The following is an 18,895-nucleotide window of genomic DNA, read 5'->3' on the forward strand; positions in this document are numbered from 1 at the left end:
ATTTATGGCCATGACTGACTTAAAAGCACAGCACATCACTGTAGTCCATAAGATGTCGGCCAGTTCTCCATATCCAACGTATTTGCTGAGCAAACCTTCATTTATTTTCTTGCTTACTGTCTCTTCTGTCAGCGTTTTTCTGAATAATATCTATTGCAAACTTTGTGACTGCAGGACGGATATTTGGGAGATCATGTAGGGAAGACAGCATTGTTTGCTTTATATGTGTAATAGCCCAGCTAAAGGCAATATGACCATCCATGAATATATTAATGTTAATTGTTGTGGGGAAAAAACTGAAAAAATTACCTCAAAACATTTAAACATCAGAGAAACAAAAAGTAAAAGCCACCAGATTTGTTCTTCTTGACAACTTATGATTTGAGGAGTTTTGATTTGCACAGTATTTGGTTACTTACAATAAGAGAAATCTTCCCACAAGAAGCTGTCTACAATGTAGAAAGCTGTACTTCTCCTGGCTGTCTACAGGTCTTCAGAGTTCATTAAGAGAAGCTGGCAATATTGAGGTGTAATTCAGACTATCCAAAAGCACATATCTAAAATAGGCCAGATGAAACACCTCCCAGGAAAGTTCCTCTCCATTGACTATAAAAAGAGTCTACAGCAATTAGCTCAGCTACGGACACCTAAACTCTAGTGATTCCGAATAGCTGAAATGAATCCCACCGCTGGTGTCAGCAAACTGAAAATGGCTTATAATAAAACCCACTTTCTTTTCAACGGCTCAGCTATGATGTGAAAGTCTGGGCTATCACTGACACAAAAAATTAACATCAGCATGGTCGAGGCCCCCCTGCCTGGCTGTGAGAGGAGACCCTGCCTAGTAGACCCCAAGGGGAGCTCAGGCTTTCAGCAGAGGGCCAGAAAGACTCATTACCTCACCAGATCATTAGACTGAATCTGTGATCAAAGACAGCGTGTCATTTACGGGTACATTTTTGTCCTATAATGAAACTAATTAATTTGGCAGAATTTTTGAAAATAAAGTGCGGCGAATTCCCTTCCCGCTCTCCCAGCTGCGCCCATCAACACGGCATTAGCCAGGACCCAGCCAATATGCTGACACAGCTCCCCAATTTCCTTTCCCCTGCTCCATTTCCTTTTCAAATTGAAAACCGTTAGGAGTCTTTAGTCAAATAATAGAAACCTAATGCAGGTAGCTGTTATAAATCGTTCGCTAGTTACTTTTAACTTAATGTCTCCTCAAACATTACTTAGAGGAGGCAGCGAGGGAAAGAAACGCCTCATGAACGCTGACTATCAGTGGGTCAGAAGTTAAGGTCATAATAATGTAGCCTATTTCTTCTTGTTTGTCAGGTGACCCGAACACAGTTAGGTCCTTGGGTCTTGCATCTGAGATTGGCTCCCCTCAGTAGGAACATGGGTCTTGCCAAGAGCAGTCCTCATCTTGGATCATACCCTGCTGTACGCCCCGAAGCAGGGAAGGTGGCCTATGGCTGGTGGTGCCAGGTTAGTGCTAGTTTAGGATTTCGCCACACCCAACGCTATAGCTTTCCGAGGCACAGCTTGGTGATGTGCTCTGTCTAGATCTGCCACGTCTGAGGTTGAATTAATCAGTGCTTAGGAAGTAGCTTGGCATTCATAAATAGAAATCACTTGAGAAATTTGAAGTATTCTGCGGGCAAAATAATATAGGAAGTAAACATCAATAACAAGAGTTAGTAATGACTGGTTTTTACGCAAAATAGAGAAATGTACAGAAGTGCCTATTAATTTTGAATCACTGCAGCAAGTATCTAGGCTCAAGAATTGGAAATGCTGCCTAAAATGCCAATGTGATCAGTCAATGGTAAAATTTGCCTTCATCATCTAGGCATCATGTGTCTTATTCTCAGAGTCTTATACCTCCTATGTTCACTAGAAAAAATATCAAACATTTCACAGGGGATGAACCTCCAACTCTGTGTACGTACAAAACAAGGCATGCAAGAGGACAATTTGTTAGCATATATGCTCCTGAACACATCAGGCAACTGTCACATTGTTGGAAGTATTTCTCATCATGCTGGGTGCCCTCACATGCAGCGTTGAACAGTGCTACATTGGTCACAGATCACTTTCCCCATTTGGCTCCCTAGTGAGGTGTAAATATTTCAGAGCTAATGCATAAGTCATGTACACCTGTGTTTCTGAGTGCCATAGTAGTGAGACATAACTCTTGGGTATTTCTGAGCATGGAGGAGTGTGGATTATTTTCTGTCATTGCAAATGGAAAATACATGGAGATTTTAAATGTTTAACACTCAGACTGGTTCTGCACATTCTTGGAAACCATTGCCTCCAGCCTCAGGCAACATGTGTGATCTTCTGCAAACATACGCACCTCACCAGGACTTGCAGACAACCCCAGGCTGTGACCACACGTGACTACCTACTGGGGCCTCATATCACTGAAAGCCAACATGGAGTTAATTCACCCACAAATGAACACCCCAAGCACACTTGCTATTATTGTGCAGGTGGACATTGTGATAGCAAACAACATCAGAGGGGTTCAGTATTACTGCTGCATCAATAGGTGTTGGGTGCCTTTGTGTTTCATTTGCAAATGACTCCAGACCTCATAGAAAATGATGAGTGCGTTCATCACCTTACACTGACACTAGAAGAGAGAGAGTTAAGCTTATTTATGGATAAAATGTTTGAAATAATAAAAGGGATCACACCATGCACGGGACTGATTGGGAAGGGTGAGTAAGGTGTAGCTCTTGGAGAGCAGGATGGCTTCCCCAGGTGGTTTGCTCTGTATTTGCAGAGCCTGGCGCTTTGACCTTGAGGTGAAGGCGCAGATGGGGAGGCACATTAGGGGTATGGTAATGTAAGGAGAAGGAAGCAACAGGTCTACTGCCCTGAGGAGTATTGATGGAGGTCCTCAGGTGCAGGCAGAGAGGCTCATGGGTTTCTGAACAAGGGGATCACCTCCTGGTGTACTTCTGCTGCACTGAGGAAAGTAAGACTCTGTCTACATTGGTAAATAAAAAAAATAGAACCAAAAATAGCTGATTGTTGTCATGGACCTTTCAACCCAGGAAAATACTATATACTGTTCAGGAAAGTGTATGCTGCTTTTTCAGATGCTGAGTGGAACTCAAATACATCTGTTGCAGGCGGTGCCTCGTGAAATGTTTAGTGTTAGTCCTTGTGAAAAGCACGGTTAATTAGATGGACATGCATCTGATCTAAGACACGTATTATTTTTCTCATGAAAACATTGACCCAAAAGAAAAGTGACATCAAAATAATTCTAATGTACAGAATATAAACACCTTTCTTCGTAGGGAAGGAACCATTTGTCTACCTCAACTTTTTAGCTAGTAGTAAAACTGGAATAAACACAAATGTTTTGTAATTTCATTTCTCCACTGCATTCTCTCATGTGCTCCCATCTTCGCTTCTGAGGTTTTCTAGATTGCCAGCTCTTCTTTTTTTTTTTTTAATTTTAATAAATATTCCCAAGCACTTTTTCAGGGCCACATTTATAGTAACAAATAGAGATTAAACTTCCAGCACAGGCATACAGTGATGTGTACTTCGTCACTAGTACCTATGACAACTTCTGTATGAGACAGGGGGTCAGTTGTGATTAATTGAATTTTTCACAATATTTAGACCTCTCCTACAAATGTCACAATGCTGCAATGCCAGAACGCTACTAAACCTTTTGGATTACTGATGTAGCTACCATATTGATATAGGCATGTGATAATTTTGGTATCATTTGCTATTCTATACATTAAGCATGGCAACAGTGCTATTACGTGTCATCACCACTAGTCCCCCTGCTGCATGGGGGACCAACAGTATTATTGGTCCTATTTACTAACTGGGCCATCACTGGCATCACCAGCCCTTTATGTTTAAAATATAGTTTCCTTCTCCATTCAGCTGTTTTATCATATCACACCAATGGATCTTATGAGAGAACATGGCCCCAACCATGGTCCTTTCAACCCAAAAAATCTCTGCAATTTTTTGTTTTTTCTGCCACTCAGTTGGCTTCATCATAAGAAAAAAATATATTGCTGACTCTATAAAATAATTCCTAAAGCTTGTCTACAGCTAAGGTAATATCGTAGAAACAGCATCACCATCGCCCACGGTGAGGTTGTTTCCATTCCCCCTGTTGATACTTGCAGTCTCAGGCCTGTCTTTTTCACTGACTCACCAGACTTTGAGGGCTTGATTCAGTTGCTTAAAGTGGGTATCTGTTTCCACTGAGTCACTTTATGGATTTCCATGTGAGACCTGCAGGGAGGGCACAGAACCTTCTGGACACCCCCAGTTCCCTGGAGCAGCAGCCAGACAGGGCTGGCAGGACACCGAAGGCATCTCAGGTGATACTACATGGACACAACCATGCCTACCCCAGCGGTCTGACTTTCTATACTGTACATGTGTTTGCCTACACACAGTCATTGTGTACAGCTGTCAAACACAGTCCAACACTCTTAGGCTGCTTTCTCACATCTAGAGGAAGCACCCATCAGCCAGGAAAGTCCTTTTTCCCAAGAGCTACTCCTTTGTCCTTTGGTATTCAGAGAGATGCATCCTGAAATGTGCTGTTCAATAGATAATTTCAGTTTTGGCTAAGTTCATTTCTTTGAAATTTTCCACAGGGGTGAATAAGCTACATTTTAGAGCAAAACCCAGGTTCCTGTTGAAGTCTGCAAGAATTTTGCCACTGAATCCAAAGAAATCAGGATTTAATCCTAGAAAGTGTCTATATCTGGACCAAGAAAGGCATGTCTTTCAATTGCCATCATCATTCTTTGGAGACACAATGGAGGAATAAAGCTGGTCTCAGTGATGAATGCTCCATCCCTGAGACCAGAATGGGAAAGGTACTGATGTAGCTACTCTTAGAGAAATGAAAAGAAAACTGGAATGAAAGTCAGATCTCTTTTTTTCTCTGAGATTTTTAAAGAGCAGCTCCAGAAGTGTAACTTGCATTTTATTTAGTACTTATAGTGCAACAGCAATGAAACCTAACATTACAAAGAGTGTGTGTTCCCACCAGAAAATGTCTTGAACAGCTCATAAAAACTTGGCCATTTATCAGCACTGCAGGAGGTCTTTATTACCTCCCTACAGCATATGATTTCCTATGATGTAGTTATTGATTTAACAAGTAAACTTCGTGGCAAGCTTTTATCTTGGAATTAGCAGCAAGACTGGAATAGAGCTCTTATTATTCTAACACCACGGAGATGTGAGATTCCTGCATATTCCAAAGGCCATATCACCACCTTTACAAGAATCCCATTAGGGCTGCCTGGGCTGCCACATCAAAGCGTGGGCTGTGAGAACTTTAACAATCACGATATCATGCTTACCCCCCGCAATTTCACAACCCTTTTGTTTTTCTTTTTACAGGTTTGGACATCAGGCAAGCTCAGGTTATTGTGCTGTCATCGGGTACCAAATGCATAAACGGGGAATATATTAATGACCAAGGGCTTGCGGTCAACGACTGCCATGCAGAAATTGTGGCAAGAAGGGCATTTGTTCACTTCCTCTACTCGCAGCTGGAGTTACACTTAAGGTAACTGAATTCTGTTGATGCTTTGAGAATGTTATACGGCCTTCAGTGAAACAGATCCATCCTCCAGACATTTGAACTACTTGTTTCTTTATGTTGTTGTTTCCAAGTCTTTAGCTGATGAAGGACCAATACACTGCACAGAAAAAAATGAGAGAGTTAGATAGTCTGGGGTGTTGGGTCATGAGCTCCTTTACTTCAGCTGATTTTCTTTCAGTAGCTATTAGATATGAATCATAAAGTTGGGTTTTATGAAGCCTGATGATTTTGTACAAATCTTACATGCGGGCTTATTAGCATCATTCACTGGCCAGAGACTGGAAGGGGGTCATTTTGCTCATGGCAGCCATTTTTCTGTCTTCCTTGCTGCTGCTGAAATGTCTCAAGGAAGTGATTTCTTGATCATTAATGACTTCATTGACTCACTAGAGAACCAATGAATGTTAACAGTACAGTAAACTTTGTGCCAAAGTTCTTTACGATGTTTTAAAATGTTATAGCATGTAGAATCATTTCAGAGGAATAATTGTTCCTGTCTTCAGCCAAACCCGCCTTGTTACCATTGAAATGGTTATGGGTCACTTACACTGCCTGTAAGCTGGTAATAAGTGGGGTACCACAGAGGTCCATTAGGGACCTCTCTAATCATGTCTATCAACAATCTGGAAAAGGTTATGCAGTGCCTGGTTATGAGATTTGCAGAGGACACCAAATTGTGGGGAGGACCAGTCAATATGCTATCGTCCAGGCAGGCTGGAGGACTGGGCCTAGCAAGAACTTTGACAGAAAACTCAATAAGGACAAATGGGAAGTCCCACACCAAGGACAAAAGAACAACCTGCAACAGGCTGGAGCCTTACTGGTTGGGGAGCAGCTCTGCTGAAAAGGGACAGGGTTTGTAGACAGACAGCAAGCTGAACATGAGATAGTACTGTGCCTGGCAGCAAAAAGGGTCAACAGGATCCTGGGCTTTATGAAGAGTCAGTCAAGGGCTGTGATCATCCTCCACTACTCATCACTCATTAGACCACGTCTACAATACCATGTGCAGTTTTGGGTCCCCCAATACAGGAAGGACATCAACCATCTGAAGCAGGTTCAGCAGAGGCCACCCAGATGCTCAGAGGCCAGAGCTCTTGGCCTGTGTGGAGGGGCTGAGGGAGCAGAGCCTTGTCAGCCTGGAGGTGAGATGGCAAACCCAGCAGAACACATGTCAACGATACAATGGAGCTGGCATCTTTACCAAGGTGCACAGTAGGAAGAAGACAGACAACAGGCACACACCGAAACAAGAGAAACTCAGTCTGATTAAGACAAACTGTCCCCATGGGATAGGCAAGCAGTGGAACAGGTCACCCAGTAGGGTTGTGCAGTCTGTTTTTGAAAAAATAGGTTTTTGAAAACCTCCTGTCTTGGAAGTTTTCAAAACCGGAGTGGATAAAGCTCTGAGAAATCTGGTAAACTGCTTTGAGCAGGAGGCTGGGCTAGAGACCTGAGGTGCTTCCCACCCTGAGTGATCCTATGATTCTATGACAACTGAGCAGAAGTGAAGCTGAGATGGTATTTGTTATATGGAAGGAAACAAGGAATGAAGGAAGCAAGGAAAGAAAACGAACAAAAATACCCTTATCTATAGGTCATTATTCCGCCCTCCATTCTTGCTTGCATTTTCATGTGACTTTATCTGAAGGCCATTAACCTCAGGGCAAAAACCCCCTTTGACTTCAGAAGGTTTTGAATCAGGTCACAGACACAAGGATTAATCTGAGCAGGATTGTGTGTTCTTGTGAGCACCTATGATACTGTTGCACCAAAACAATGGTAATAGGAGTAATGGTTATTTTCACTTCAAGCTGGAGTTGAAGACAAGAGAGTATATCGAGTAGGTGAGCTTGGCTAACTAAGGGGGACAATAGGGTTTAATCAAAAACAATATTCTATTTCAATCTGAATTGCTTTCAAGTTTCCATTAAATTATTTTGTTTTCAGCAGTGTAACAGCCCTAGTACTTGCTTTGCGCTACGGTCTCTTGGGAAACAAATGCTACCACTGTATCTTAAACTATGGCATTGATCCACCTCCCTAACGTGTTCGGTCATATTATTATTTTATTTGGATCAATGTTAACAGTCTTTTGTTAAGAGAATCCTCAGTGCAGCACAAGCTCTGTTCACAACTTCAAATCACTTTCTGTTCATCCAAGAGCCGGCACCACCACTTCCCTGACCAGCACACACAATAAAAATCTCAACCAAAATTGTCAAGGTTAAGCACCTTTGAAAGACAGAGCTGGATACTGTCAAATCTGATTTTTCTTCCTTGAAGTCCACAGAGAAACAAAACTGTGTTATAATATATTCTTCAGTTCTACTATTTATTTTTATACTCAGTTTTATGCCATCATCAGGAGCTTTGTCATGTGGTGAGAAAATGGGGGTGTTGAAAATGAACGAAAAACACATTTTCTGCACATTGAAGTCACATTTACCCCTTTTTCTCTAGAAAAAGAGAGACAACTCCTACTGGCAGAGAAATCACATGGTGCTACCACATAGCTAAAAGGACACAGTTTTTAGGACAGACATGTTAACTCAGCTCCACTGGGATTCCCTGCACACCAGCTCCTCAGGCTTGGGGGAAACACAAACACTGCTTCTGCATTGTTATGTATTTGCATTAACCTAGCCCAAATTAAAGTCCTCTCCCTGGCCAGTAACTTGTTGTACAAAGTCATATATGAACAGACACCAAAAAGATGGTTCCTGTCCTGGTTTCAGTTTCCTAACCCAAAAAAAGAATGAAAGCATAGTTCTTGCCTCAAAGAGCTTGAATTTTCCATCCCTCCTTATGGAACAAGCAAGTTTGTTCTGTCCAGAATATTCACTGTTTTCCATATATGTTCCTCTCACCAAACCTACCTACTCAAAGTGATCTCCGCAGTTGGATTTCAAACTTCAATTTGAAAGCACAAAAATTATTTTTCTATATGAAGCTGTCCTTGAAAAGGAACTACTTTTCCAGAATTTACAAATACTACCACTGACCTCAGTGCAAGCAAAACACATACTTGCCTGAGTATAGCATGAAGGTTTCAAAGAGCAGAGACAAGCAAGCTGGAGAAAGCAAGGGACAGGATAAAGAACTAATGGCCAGGAGAGATGGATTTACTGAGTTGAATTTACTTCTTGACACCTTACTTGAGTTGTCTAAAAGTTTGTCAGTTGAGTGTGAACTAGATTGCCAAGACTCCTTTTATCACCAATGGAGACAGATGAGCACCTCTGGAGTGGGACTCAGTAGACCTGTTCAAGTACCTATTGTGAGTGAGATGAATTGCCATGTACCAGGGCAAATTTTTTTCCATATATTGTTCCCATATTTTTCTCTTCTATAAAGAGAGCATAGGGTGACTGCTTCAGATATTTAAACCGTAGAACAATCCCATCCACAAGCCAAAGTTGCAGCAATATGTAAATTACAGGTTTTTTTCTTTCTCTTCATATTGCTAAATGTTAGAGTTCTGACTTTCCTGACTTTTCTTGGGGAAAAGAGTCACAGAATAGGAACTTTATCCTCTCTAAGAAGCAAGAGTGACAAATACTTCAAAAGGAAACTTTCTTTCAACAATTCATTGTCTAGAGCTCAAGTTAAATAAAAGCTAAAAGCAAAACTAAAACCTGACAGCTTCTAACTACTCTGATTAGCCTTAGCCTCCCAGATTTCATTTTTATGACAACCATAATCCTCCAGTTCTCAAGACTCTCATGAAAAAGATGAAAAGTAAGGCGTAAATTTTCTGATGTACAAAAGAAGGACAAGAAAAACCTTTTGAGAAGCTTTTTCTAAAAATCACCATCAAAAGGTACACAAATACCATAGTCTGATTCTTTTGCAATGATGGCAGTAAAATTCACATTGATTTCAGTGGGACAATGAGGTGCTGGAGTGTGTCCAGAGAAGGGCAATGAAAATGGTGAAGGGTCTGGAGAACAAGTCTTATAAGGGGCAGCTGAGGGAACTGGGGTTGTTCAGTCTGGAGAAGAGGAGGCTGAGGGGAGACCTTATCGCTCTCTACAACTACCTGAAAGGGGGTTGTGGTGACGTGGGTGTTGGTCTCTTCTCCCAAGTAATTAGCAATAGGACGAGAGGAAATGGCCTCAAGTTACACCAGGGGAGGTTTAGACTAGATATTAGGAAAAATTTCTTCCTGAGAGAGTGGCCAAACATTGGAACAGGCTGCCCAGGGAGGTGGTGGAATCACCATCACTGGAAGTATTCAAAAAAGTGTAGACATGGCACTTGGGGACATGGTTTAGCGGACATGGTGGTATTGGGTTGATGGTTGAACTTGATGATCTTAAAGATCTTTTCCAACCTTAATGATTCTGTGATTCTGATTCTATGAAATGGCATCTGTGGGCTCACCATGGGCTTCTTTTTTCATTGCTTTGCGCAGGTGTGTGTGGCTGTGCAAAGTGGCATTGCAAGGTACTGCTAACTGCAAACTCATTCTCCCCCTCACAGCTCAAAACAACTATCCCAGAAAACAGACAGAAGTGTACTAGTGCTGGCACTTTGCAGAAGTGCATCTCATGCTCCACTTGGCCCTGGGTTTTACAAGGTCCCTGAGTCCCCCCCGGGGCTTTGAAATCCACCAAGCATCCCATGCACAAGACCCTCTGCTAAGCCACAGCAGGTGGTACTGCATCCCAAACTCCTTTGTAACAATATTCTCAGAGTTTCCTTATAGAACCTATTCACCCACTGCGCAGGGATGAATTTCATGTTTGAGTTCAACCCCCAGAAAACCACCCCAAAGGCAGGTCAGGACCACATGTGATGTGGAGGATCTCAGCCTCCTCCTGGAGGAAGAGCCAAGCTGCCTTGCCCTCCAGCCCTGCGCTATTCTTAGTGCAGCTGTCTGTCACCCACCCCATCAGCCACACTGGCCACAGACCCTTCCTGGTACTCAGGGAGAGGGAAGAGAGCAAGGTTAATCAGTGAAAAACAATAACCAGTAAAAACAGGATGGGTGCTGATTACTGTGCACTGCTGAAATCCAGCCCAAAGAATAACAGCTCCAACCCTACACAGCAGCAGTTTCTATATGCTGCAAGCTGCCCCCCGCTCTGGTAAGGTTTAACATAATAATAGCAGGCATTAGGATTGCACAGCCTTGTACTCTCCCAGCTGATTTTGCAGTGAATTATTTAAAACTAACTGCAATTGCTCTGAAGTCCAAGCAGCAGGACTTACAGGTATTTTATTATTTCAGAGGCTTGTATCAGGGCAATAATATAATTAGTGCAGTTGGGAAATTCCACCACAGCCAGCAAAAAATGAAGAAGCTGCACGTGGCAGCATGAGCTGCTGTGGCTCCCTGTACCTGGCAGGCGAGCTAATGTGCCTGTAAATTCCTCCTGACAGCAAACGCATCCCAGCATCGAAAAATGACAAAACACCCAAACCATGGAAGAGTGACAGCCAAACAGCTTCAATAGCGCAGAGGTTTCACGGGGAGAAAACAGGCAGAGGCAGCTTGGATTAAAGCCAAGGACTTGCTCTGAGGCTGAGCAGAAAGCACCCCTGTTTACACTAACAGGAGGCAGAGAAACCAGCAGAAATCGCCTTGGTTAATGGGCTGTCCTAGAGCGAGTTAAATGGGTAGGATTCCAGCATATTAAGAGCATATTAAGGAAAATCATTACCTGCAAGTGCCGTTCTGTTCAGAGATATTCCTACAAAAAGACCCTTGAGTTTCTGAGGGAATGACCGGGGTATCCGAGGAAAAAGAGTCTTTCATCATCATTTCACTAATCACATTTTCACCCGCCAAATTATAATCGCGACCACCACACAGCTGTGCGCATTGGAGACAGCTGTCTGTCAGAGAAATCACCCACATCTTCCCAAACGCAAATCCACTGAGGAGGCGCACGGCAGCACAGCCTTAACGCCGGCCGTGGCTGCAAACCACCGGACGGGGAGGGTTTGGCCCCCCGGGCAGCTGTTGCTGATGGAATATGTGCGGTGTCCCCATCCAGCTGCTGAGCCACTGGGAAGATAAAAGTTTCATCTTAATAAGTATCTTTTTCAACTCAGCTGAGAGAAGCCAGCACAAGTTTTGTCCTCACTTGTCCGGACGGCTTCCGATTTCCAAAAACGCCAAGTGGCCAACGGGACGCTGCTGGCTGAGACGGAGCATTCTTGGAGGCTATGGTTGAATGGGGAAGAAAAGCAGCTCCTGGGGAGCAGGGAGGGCTGGCAGGGGTCGTACAACCCGGGTGCTTCCGTAGAGGCCCTTTTCAGTGGAGCATATAAACACACACCTCGGTCGCAGTGATGTTAATGGGATTTAAACACGTGCCTAGGCCCTGTGATGAGCAGAGCTCATTTGTTCACATAAGAGCCTAAGAGAACTTTTCCTTCCTTCATGCAACAGAACCTCTTTAAAATCAATGTGTTTATGCATCTGTGAATGTGAGGAAGGAGAGCTGCCCTTCAAAAATCCACATGTTTTACCATTAGAATATATTCTAGGTAAGCAAGCCAAAAGCACTTTAACAGTTTTGACCCTCTTCAGACATTTCTTCACTTGCAGAAGCTTATTGTTTTTCTCTTGTTGTTCACTAGGCAAAATACGTGATGCCAAATGCTAATAAAAACAAACAAACAGAGGGAGAAAAACAGAGAGAGAGAGAGAGAGTGCAGAAATGTTTCTGATTTGGCAAGTAACAAATGACCTGGAACCTCTTTTGTGATCATAGCAAACGGCGAGAAGACTGGGAGCGATCAATCTTCGTGCGATTAAAAGAGGGAGGCTACAGGCTGCGGGAGAACATCCTGTTCCATCTGTACGTGAGCACTTCACCCTGCGGAGACGCACGCCTCAACTCCCCCTACGAAATCACAACCGACTGTAAGAAAAAAATCTTCCCTCTCCTTTTTCCCTTTTCCTTTTCTTTTCTTTTTTTTTAAAGATCAAACCTTCTTTCTTTCTTGGTTTGCTTGCAGAAAATATGTTTCCCTCAAGAGCAGAAACACTGCAGGCTGTGTGTGGGGTGTGTGTGTGCGACTGGTGCTTGGTCCCATGTGCTGGGGGAAGGTGTGGAGGGAAAATCAGAGCTGGGCAAGGTAGCAGGAGGCTGCTCTCTGTGCCTGAGTTTTAGTGGCTCTGCTAGGGAATACGTCCCCAACAGCCTGCATTTCCTGCTAGGAAATGTAACCTGATCCATAAATAAATGCCTTGGGAAGGGTCCTCATAATCTAAGAGATACCTGGAGCCATGCCCATGGGCTGGACCAGAGGGTCAGGTCTCCAGCTGGGGATGCACGGGCTTTTCTTACACCAAACCTGAGCTGTGCAGGCTGCAGCAGCTGGAGTCTGAGCAGAGCAATGATATGATACAGGACATCTATAGTGTTGGTCAAAGTTCAGGTTCTCTCCAAGTACGACCTACCTGTGCAGTGAATAATGTCAGGACCCTTCAGGAAAGGACCCTTCCCAGCCCATCCTGCCTATGTCAGATCAGCCACATAGGTCCCTGCATAGTAGATGGACTAGATAGACCCCACCAGGCCAGCCTTGGAGTTCCTGGGCCCATACATATGGCATTTAAGCAGAAACATGGTTTTCCAGGGATTTCTCCTCTAGACGTCATCCTGCAAGTGAGGTAAACAAATCAGGTCTTGAGCCAGTGGGTATGCCACCCAGAGAGCTGCAGAGCTTGTCGTCTGTGAAGAGACATCCCATCTCCACCACATGACCCAGTACTTTCATCTCATCACTGCCCCCAAACACACATGTCCCTCTCATTGTCCCACCACCGCCTTGTTGTGAACCCAGCGCACGCAGCAGCTTTGCCCCTGCCTAGCCACAGGGAATGACCCCGACGAGGGACAAGGGACTGGAGAGCTCTGCGGCTTGTTATCGCACGTGTCTGTTACTTCGTGCCCCAAGGCACGATGCTCAGGGCACGCTCTTACCTCTGCCCCTGGGTATTGCTTCTCGTACATGCATTTTACAGTGTTGTAATACCCATAGCGCTGGCTGCTAAATGTATATATGATGAGAAATGGTCCTTGCCCCGACTACCTTGAATGTGAAGCAGCAGGCCAGAAGAATGGATGGAGGAGGAAACATAGACACAGGAATGTAAAATTAATCATCCAAGGTCACAAAATGACCTAGCTTCCTCACAGGCAAATCCATCAGACAGTAGTTTCACTCCTGGTTCTTATTTGTACAAGTTATTTATTATCGGTTAGGTATTATTCTCCTCAGACTGGAATCTTTTTGTGGTGTGTGAAACAGCAGCGTGCTGGAGCGAGAAAGCAGAATGCACCTATTCTGGAAGGAAATACCTGACATAATTTCTATAGTCTGTCAGCAGGGTTTATAAAATGAAGAAAAGCAAGCATATGTTTAAAAGGCAAACAGCAGATTGACAAATTCCTGATGAGGTAACAAAATGAGGAGACATAGCATCTTGAAAACAAAACTAAAAATAAAAAAGGAAGTGTCCATGAATATCAAAAACATAGTGATTTTTGGCCTCCCACTTTACGTGTGTATCAAGAGACAGCTGAAAAGGCTTTATATCTGGTGAAAGGCCCTCACGCACTCCTGAAGGCAGGCTTCCTGCGGCACCCCTTACTTGACATCAGAAGTGGAAGCACCAAAACTTGCAACTATTTTTAAAACGCGGTCCGTTCTCGAGAGCACCTGGAGGCCGCCCGGGCTGGGTTCTGCTCTCGCAGGCGTGAGGCGGGGGTGCCTCAGGCACTGGGCCCAGCCCTGGAGGTGAACCGCGCTGGGCTCCTGCACCGCCTCAGCGACCACCGGCATCCGACGGCTAACGAGGGAACGCTTCTTCAGACAGCGGTGCCTACAGGAAGCTGTGTTTAAAGATACATAACCACGCAACACCTGACACTCATACGGTAAACTTGTAAGTGGTCACAAAAAACACTTTTCGTGTTGGTTATTCCCCCAGTTTTTGTCCCAGTGCGGAAGCTGAGGCCAAAAGGGCTGTGTGGCTTACCCAAGTTTACACAGTGATTCTGCAGCGGGGCTTGAAGGGGCACTACATCGGGTTTGTATTGCACTCTTTTAAGCAGATCCCCCTACCTTTGTCCTGTGCTCTTAAAATAATTTAGCGCTGTATAAAAAGCCACGTTGCCAAAAGCTGTCCTTCAGTGAGATACGCATTTCCTTTCAGCTCACTTTATCCCGGAGACATCTGGGAAGGTAAGTATTTTATAATGTTTATCATTCAGATCTTCTCTTTCCTTTTTCTTTTTTTTTACTAAAGAAATAACCTTTCTTTCATCCAGTAATGACAAGAAACTCCAGATGAATGCTGTTTCATTTCTTAAACAACAAAGAAGCCTCTCCTAGAGCTAGCACAAGCCATCAAACGGTACTGATTATTCTCTAAAGATGCATTAACATTTAAAAACGGTGTCTCGCCATGTGGTTTCTGGTTTTGCGAAGGAATATGATAAGCCTTTATCAATATACGGAGTGAGTAAAATCCACTTCTCAAATCTCCTTCCAAAAATTTCCTGTTATCCACCGTGTCTTCCGAGCACCCTCCAGGAGGTCTCACATTTCCTTCTTATGAGCTTTGTTCTCGTGAGGAAGGAGATAAACTAGCATGCACTCGAAACCCAGTTTACTTCTTACTAGATAGTGCAGGGTACCAAGTTAGCGGCATGTGTAAAAGTCCGACCTCACCATGGTTCATGTGAACCGCTGCAATGCAGAGGAGAGGTCCAGGGAGCACACGGCCATGCCAGGTTCATGCTGGAAAGTAGGAAATTAGGGACAAAGAGATAAAATCTCACTCTGATTTGGAATGATGCTCTTCTTGGATCAGAGGTGAGCTGACTTGTTTGTTGATACATCCTTATGCAGCCCTTAGAGGCAAAATTCTGCTGGACCAGGGCTGCTCTGAGCATGGAGGGGTTTTCTAATTTATTTTGTGCCTATAGGTCAGCAGGCTGGAAGAGATTATGGGGGGATTCAAGTGAAGTTGAAGCTCTGGGAGAGGCAGGTAGAACCCTAGAGAGCAGGGGAGGAGGCTGGGGGGAGAGGTGCAGGAGCCGGTGACAGCAGGAGAGGAGACCAGCCAAGGTCAGTGGTGGTGCAGGAATAGGAGGCTGGGAAATGCCAGAGGGGTTTCAGACAGTTGTGAGAATTTTTATGGATTTGTCCTGGCTCATTCTCTCCAGCCAGTCTCCTTCACAAGACTTTTCTCTTTGTCGTTTGCCAGGGTCACCCACAAGGTTGTAGCATAGCTATATGATGAAGAGGCAGCATGTTCCCAGTGTCCTCACCACTCTCTAATTGCTCCTTGACACACTCAGCTTCTGCCCCTACTTCAGTTCAGTGCTGTAGGTCAGGGAGCCTGGGACATCTGCTTTTCTGGTACCTTCTCCCTTTGTCTACATCCAAGCAGGGTATGCCTGGATTTCTGACTTCTCCTGAGGGTACTGTCATAGCACCAAGATAATGTGGGTTCCCTGAAGGCTTTAAGGGGGCTGATGTTTTCCCATTACAGCACACACACTCCAGCTCATGAGGTGGAGCCATGGGGGCAGCTAGCCCTGTAGTATTTGTTGCATATTTTACACCTTCTTCTGAATCTAGGGCAAACCACAGAATAATCAAGCCCTTGATTTGTTAAAGTGCCTTCCTAGCTAATTTAGGGCTTCTTGACTCATTGGGGTTTTTTTTTAAGAACCTCTTGAAAAGCAAAATTAATTGCTTAAAAAGTGGAGCTAATAAATCCTCCACTTTCCCACTCCTCCTTCCCTGGTGGGATTTTACCTCATTGTCCATCTTTCTTCTAGAGATGTGCTCTCTCTTTTTTATTAGATGGATTGCCAAAGAGACAAACTGAATCTGCCCCAGGGCTTGTCTCCATTCTTCTCCCCTGGGCTGCTTTTCCATCTCTTGCTAACATGCTGTATTGCCTTGTACCATTGACTCCTTGATAGCCCAACTCCTATTTCATCCCACACTCCCTTTAGGTCTGAAACACACCATTGCATCTGCTCCACATGGGGTCTTCCTCCTGCTTGTCTATTAACCTACAGCTGTGCTGAAGCTCTCATGCACACATATTTGACAGAGCTCTCATCTAAACAGGATCCACTTGCAACCACATGAGCTTGATCATTGGCTTGGTAGGTGATGCGATGGGGAGAAGATGTGCACTGCAGTTTTCAGAGAAGTTGGTGAACTGAAGATTACCCGGAAAGACAAGTTTGTGCTCTCTACTTCAAGCATGCTTCCACTGTGCAAACCTGTGCTTTCCTTGCTTGTGACTCTGGCTGATGGATTTTACGTCCCATTCTCAGATAAAATGTTCTCTGTTAACCACCAAAGCAGGGGCTGCCTTGAAGGTTGCCCTGCATACCCTGGAGACACAGCACTCTGTGCTCAGATGGGGCTGACCCAGATTGCACCAGTATATGTTTCCCAGATCAGAGTCCCTGAAAGTCACATCCTGAGCAGAGTGGCTGGAGAGGGCCAGATTCAAACAGAAGCCATCCAAGGAGCCTGTCTATCTCCAAGAGATGGACACAAATGGTCTCCTGCAACTGTCAGGAGACTCTCAACCCCAGAGCCACTGCATTTGGGGTCCTGCAGGCAGGTATCAGGGTGGAAGTGCAGTGAGGATGTTTACGGCACAAGCTGGGCTACAATGCCTCCCAAAAGCATTGGGTTTGGTGAACTGTATTGAACGTGCAAGGGGAGGAAATCTCTGCCTTCCTTCTGTCAATCCCACGTTTTGCTTAAACGGACAAATTCTGTTCTTGTGAGTAGATTAAAAAGCGGGGGGGGAGCATTTCAAGAAGAACCATCTAAATAACAGTGATCTGAAAAGAAATCAGATGTCCATAACTGCAAGAATATGCAGGTCCTAACAGATCGATATATTGTCTCTGTTACAAAAATTGAGGGTAACCATAGGTCATCCCTTGGGCTTGGCCATAATTATTTGGTTTTGTTGTATAAGTGCTGCCAGGTATCATATCGTTCCGTTGTGACTGTTGGCCTGTTGTGGCTTGGGAAACCATATTGGAAATTCGTAGCTAATCAGTGCATGGAGGAACTCCTAGGTTGTAAAGCTGATTTTATGCTGATGAATGGCCCATCTGTGGAACTGGGATGAAGGTGCATTATATTACTGTTTTTCATGTGACTGAGCAGAACAATACCTTGGGGGACTTCAGAACAAAATTATCACAGAGAACCATGCCCAGAAGTAACACGAAAGAAAAAAAATGCACATAATGTAATGCTGAACGCTGCCTCGGGAGAAATAATCCTAGCACTGGATGAATTATTGTGGTCAACCCCGATTGCTTTGTCATGTAAAGGATGCTGCAGAAATTGCAGACACAGCATGAGGCTGTTGGATTACTTCAGGGGCTAGGGAACTGGATATTAAAGAAGGTGAGGGGAAATCGTCCTTTCACTTCATTAAGACTGGACTGGGATGGATCCAAAAGGTTTGGGTTTGGGGTATCAGGGCAGCACCTGTCGTCAGTCTCCCTTGAGATCAAGTCCCGTTGAAGCGATGGCCCCTTCCCATCACTTTTGGCAATCCAAAGGAGATGTCTGATGCCCTACACAGCCTGCCATGCTAAACCTTTTGCCAGACCCTAGGGTCAGCTCTAGCCCCTAAACCTGACAGAGAAACTAGTGATGTCTAGGCTTAGGGAGAGTGTGGTGAGATTGTGAAAGCACTCGTGGTTTTATTGTTGGTATTATTATGCTTGACCCCAGAATGCACCTCTGAAAGAGACTCTTGTTCTGCTACATTGGAAGTGCTAAAGCTTTCAGTGCCAATTAATCAACCTGTGAAAGTTTGCTATTGCTTCATATTTTGTTATTAATCTCTGCCAAGCTGCATAGTTAGATTTTTAGTGGAGCTTTGCTGAAGCTGACTAGTGAATAACCACTTCACTTCACGGGCAACTTTCAGGTCTCAAAGTACTGACTGGCTGGAAAGAAATCAAAACCTATCAGGCAAATTTTTGAAATAAAATAATTATGTGAAACTGGGATCTCATCCTGCATTTTTCATCTCTCCTGGTCAGCAGCACACTAACAAGGGGTAGAGAAAACCCTCCTTCATTTCCTTCCATGCCTAATTCGGGATGAGGTTTTTCACTCAAGGTCACTTAGACTTAAAGAAGAACTTGAACTTGTATCTCCCAGGTTCTGGACCAGGGCTCCAGTGATTTTATTATCAGCTGAGCTAGACAGCTGCCTTTCTTCAGTCTCTGTTATAAAACT

General features: G+C 44.2%; 1 protein-coding gene across 1 annotated transcript in view; it reads left to right on the forward strand.

Annotated features, from left to right (window-relative positions):
- ADARB2 (adenosine deaminase RNA specific B2 (inactive)) overlaps positions 1-18,895 on the forward strand; it is a 313,160-nt gene that overhangs the window by 264,944 nt on the left and 29,321 nt on the right. Inside the window, exons 5-6 of the mRNA XM_082014841.1 lie at positions 5,416-5,584; positions 12,349-12,500. Coding sequence (XP_081870967.1) covers positions 5,416-5,584; positions 12,349-12,500 — 321 coding nt within the window. The remainder of the gene's footprint in view (positions 1-5,415; positions 5,585-12,348; positions 12,501-18,895) is intronic.

The sequence above is a fragment of the Phaethon aethereus genome (assembly GCF_964289735.1).
Source record: "Phaethon aethereus genome assembly, chromosome: 2".
Taxonomy (NCBI): domain Eukaryota; kingdom Metazoa; phylum Chordata; class Aves; order Phaethontiformes; family Phaethontidae; genus Phaethon; species Phaethon aethereus.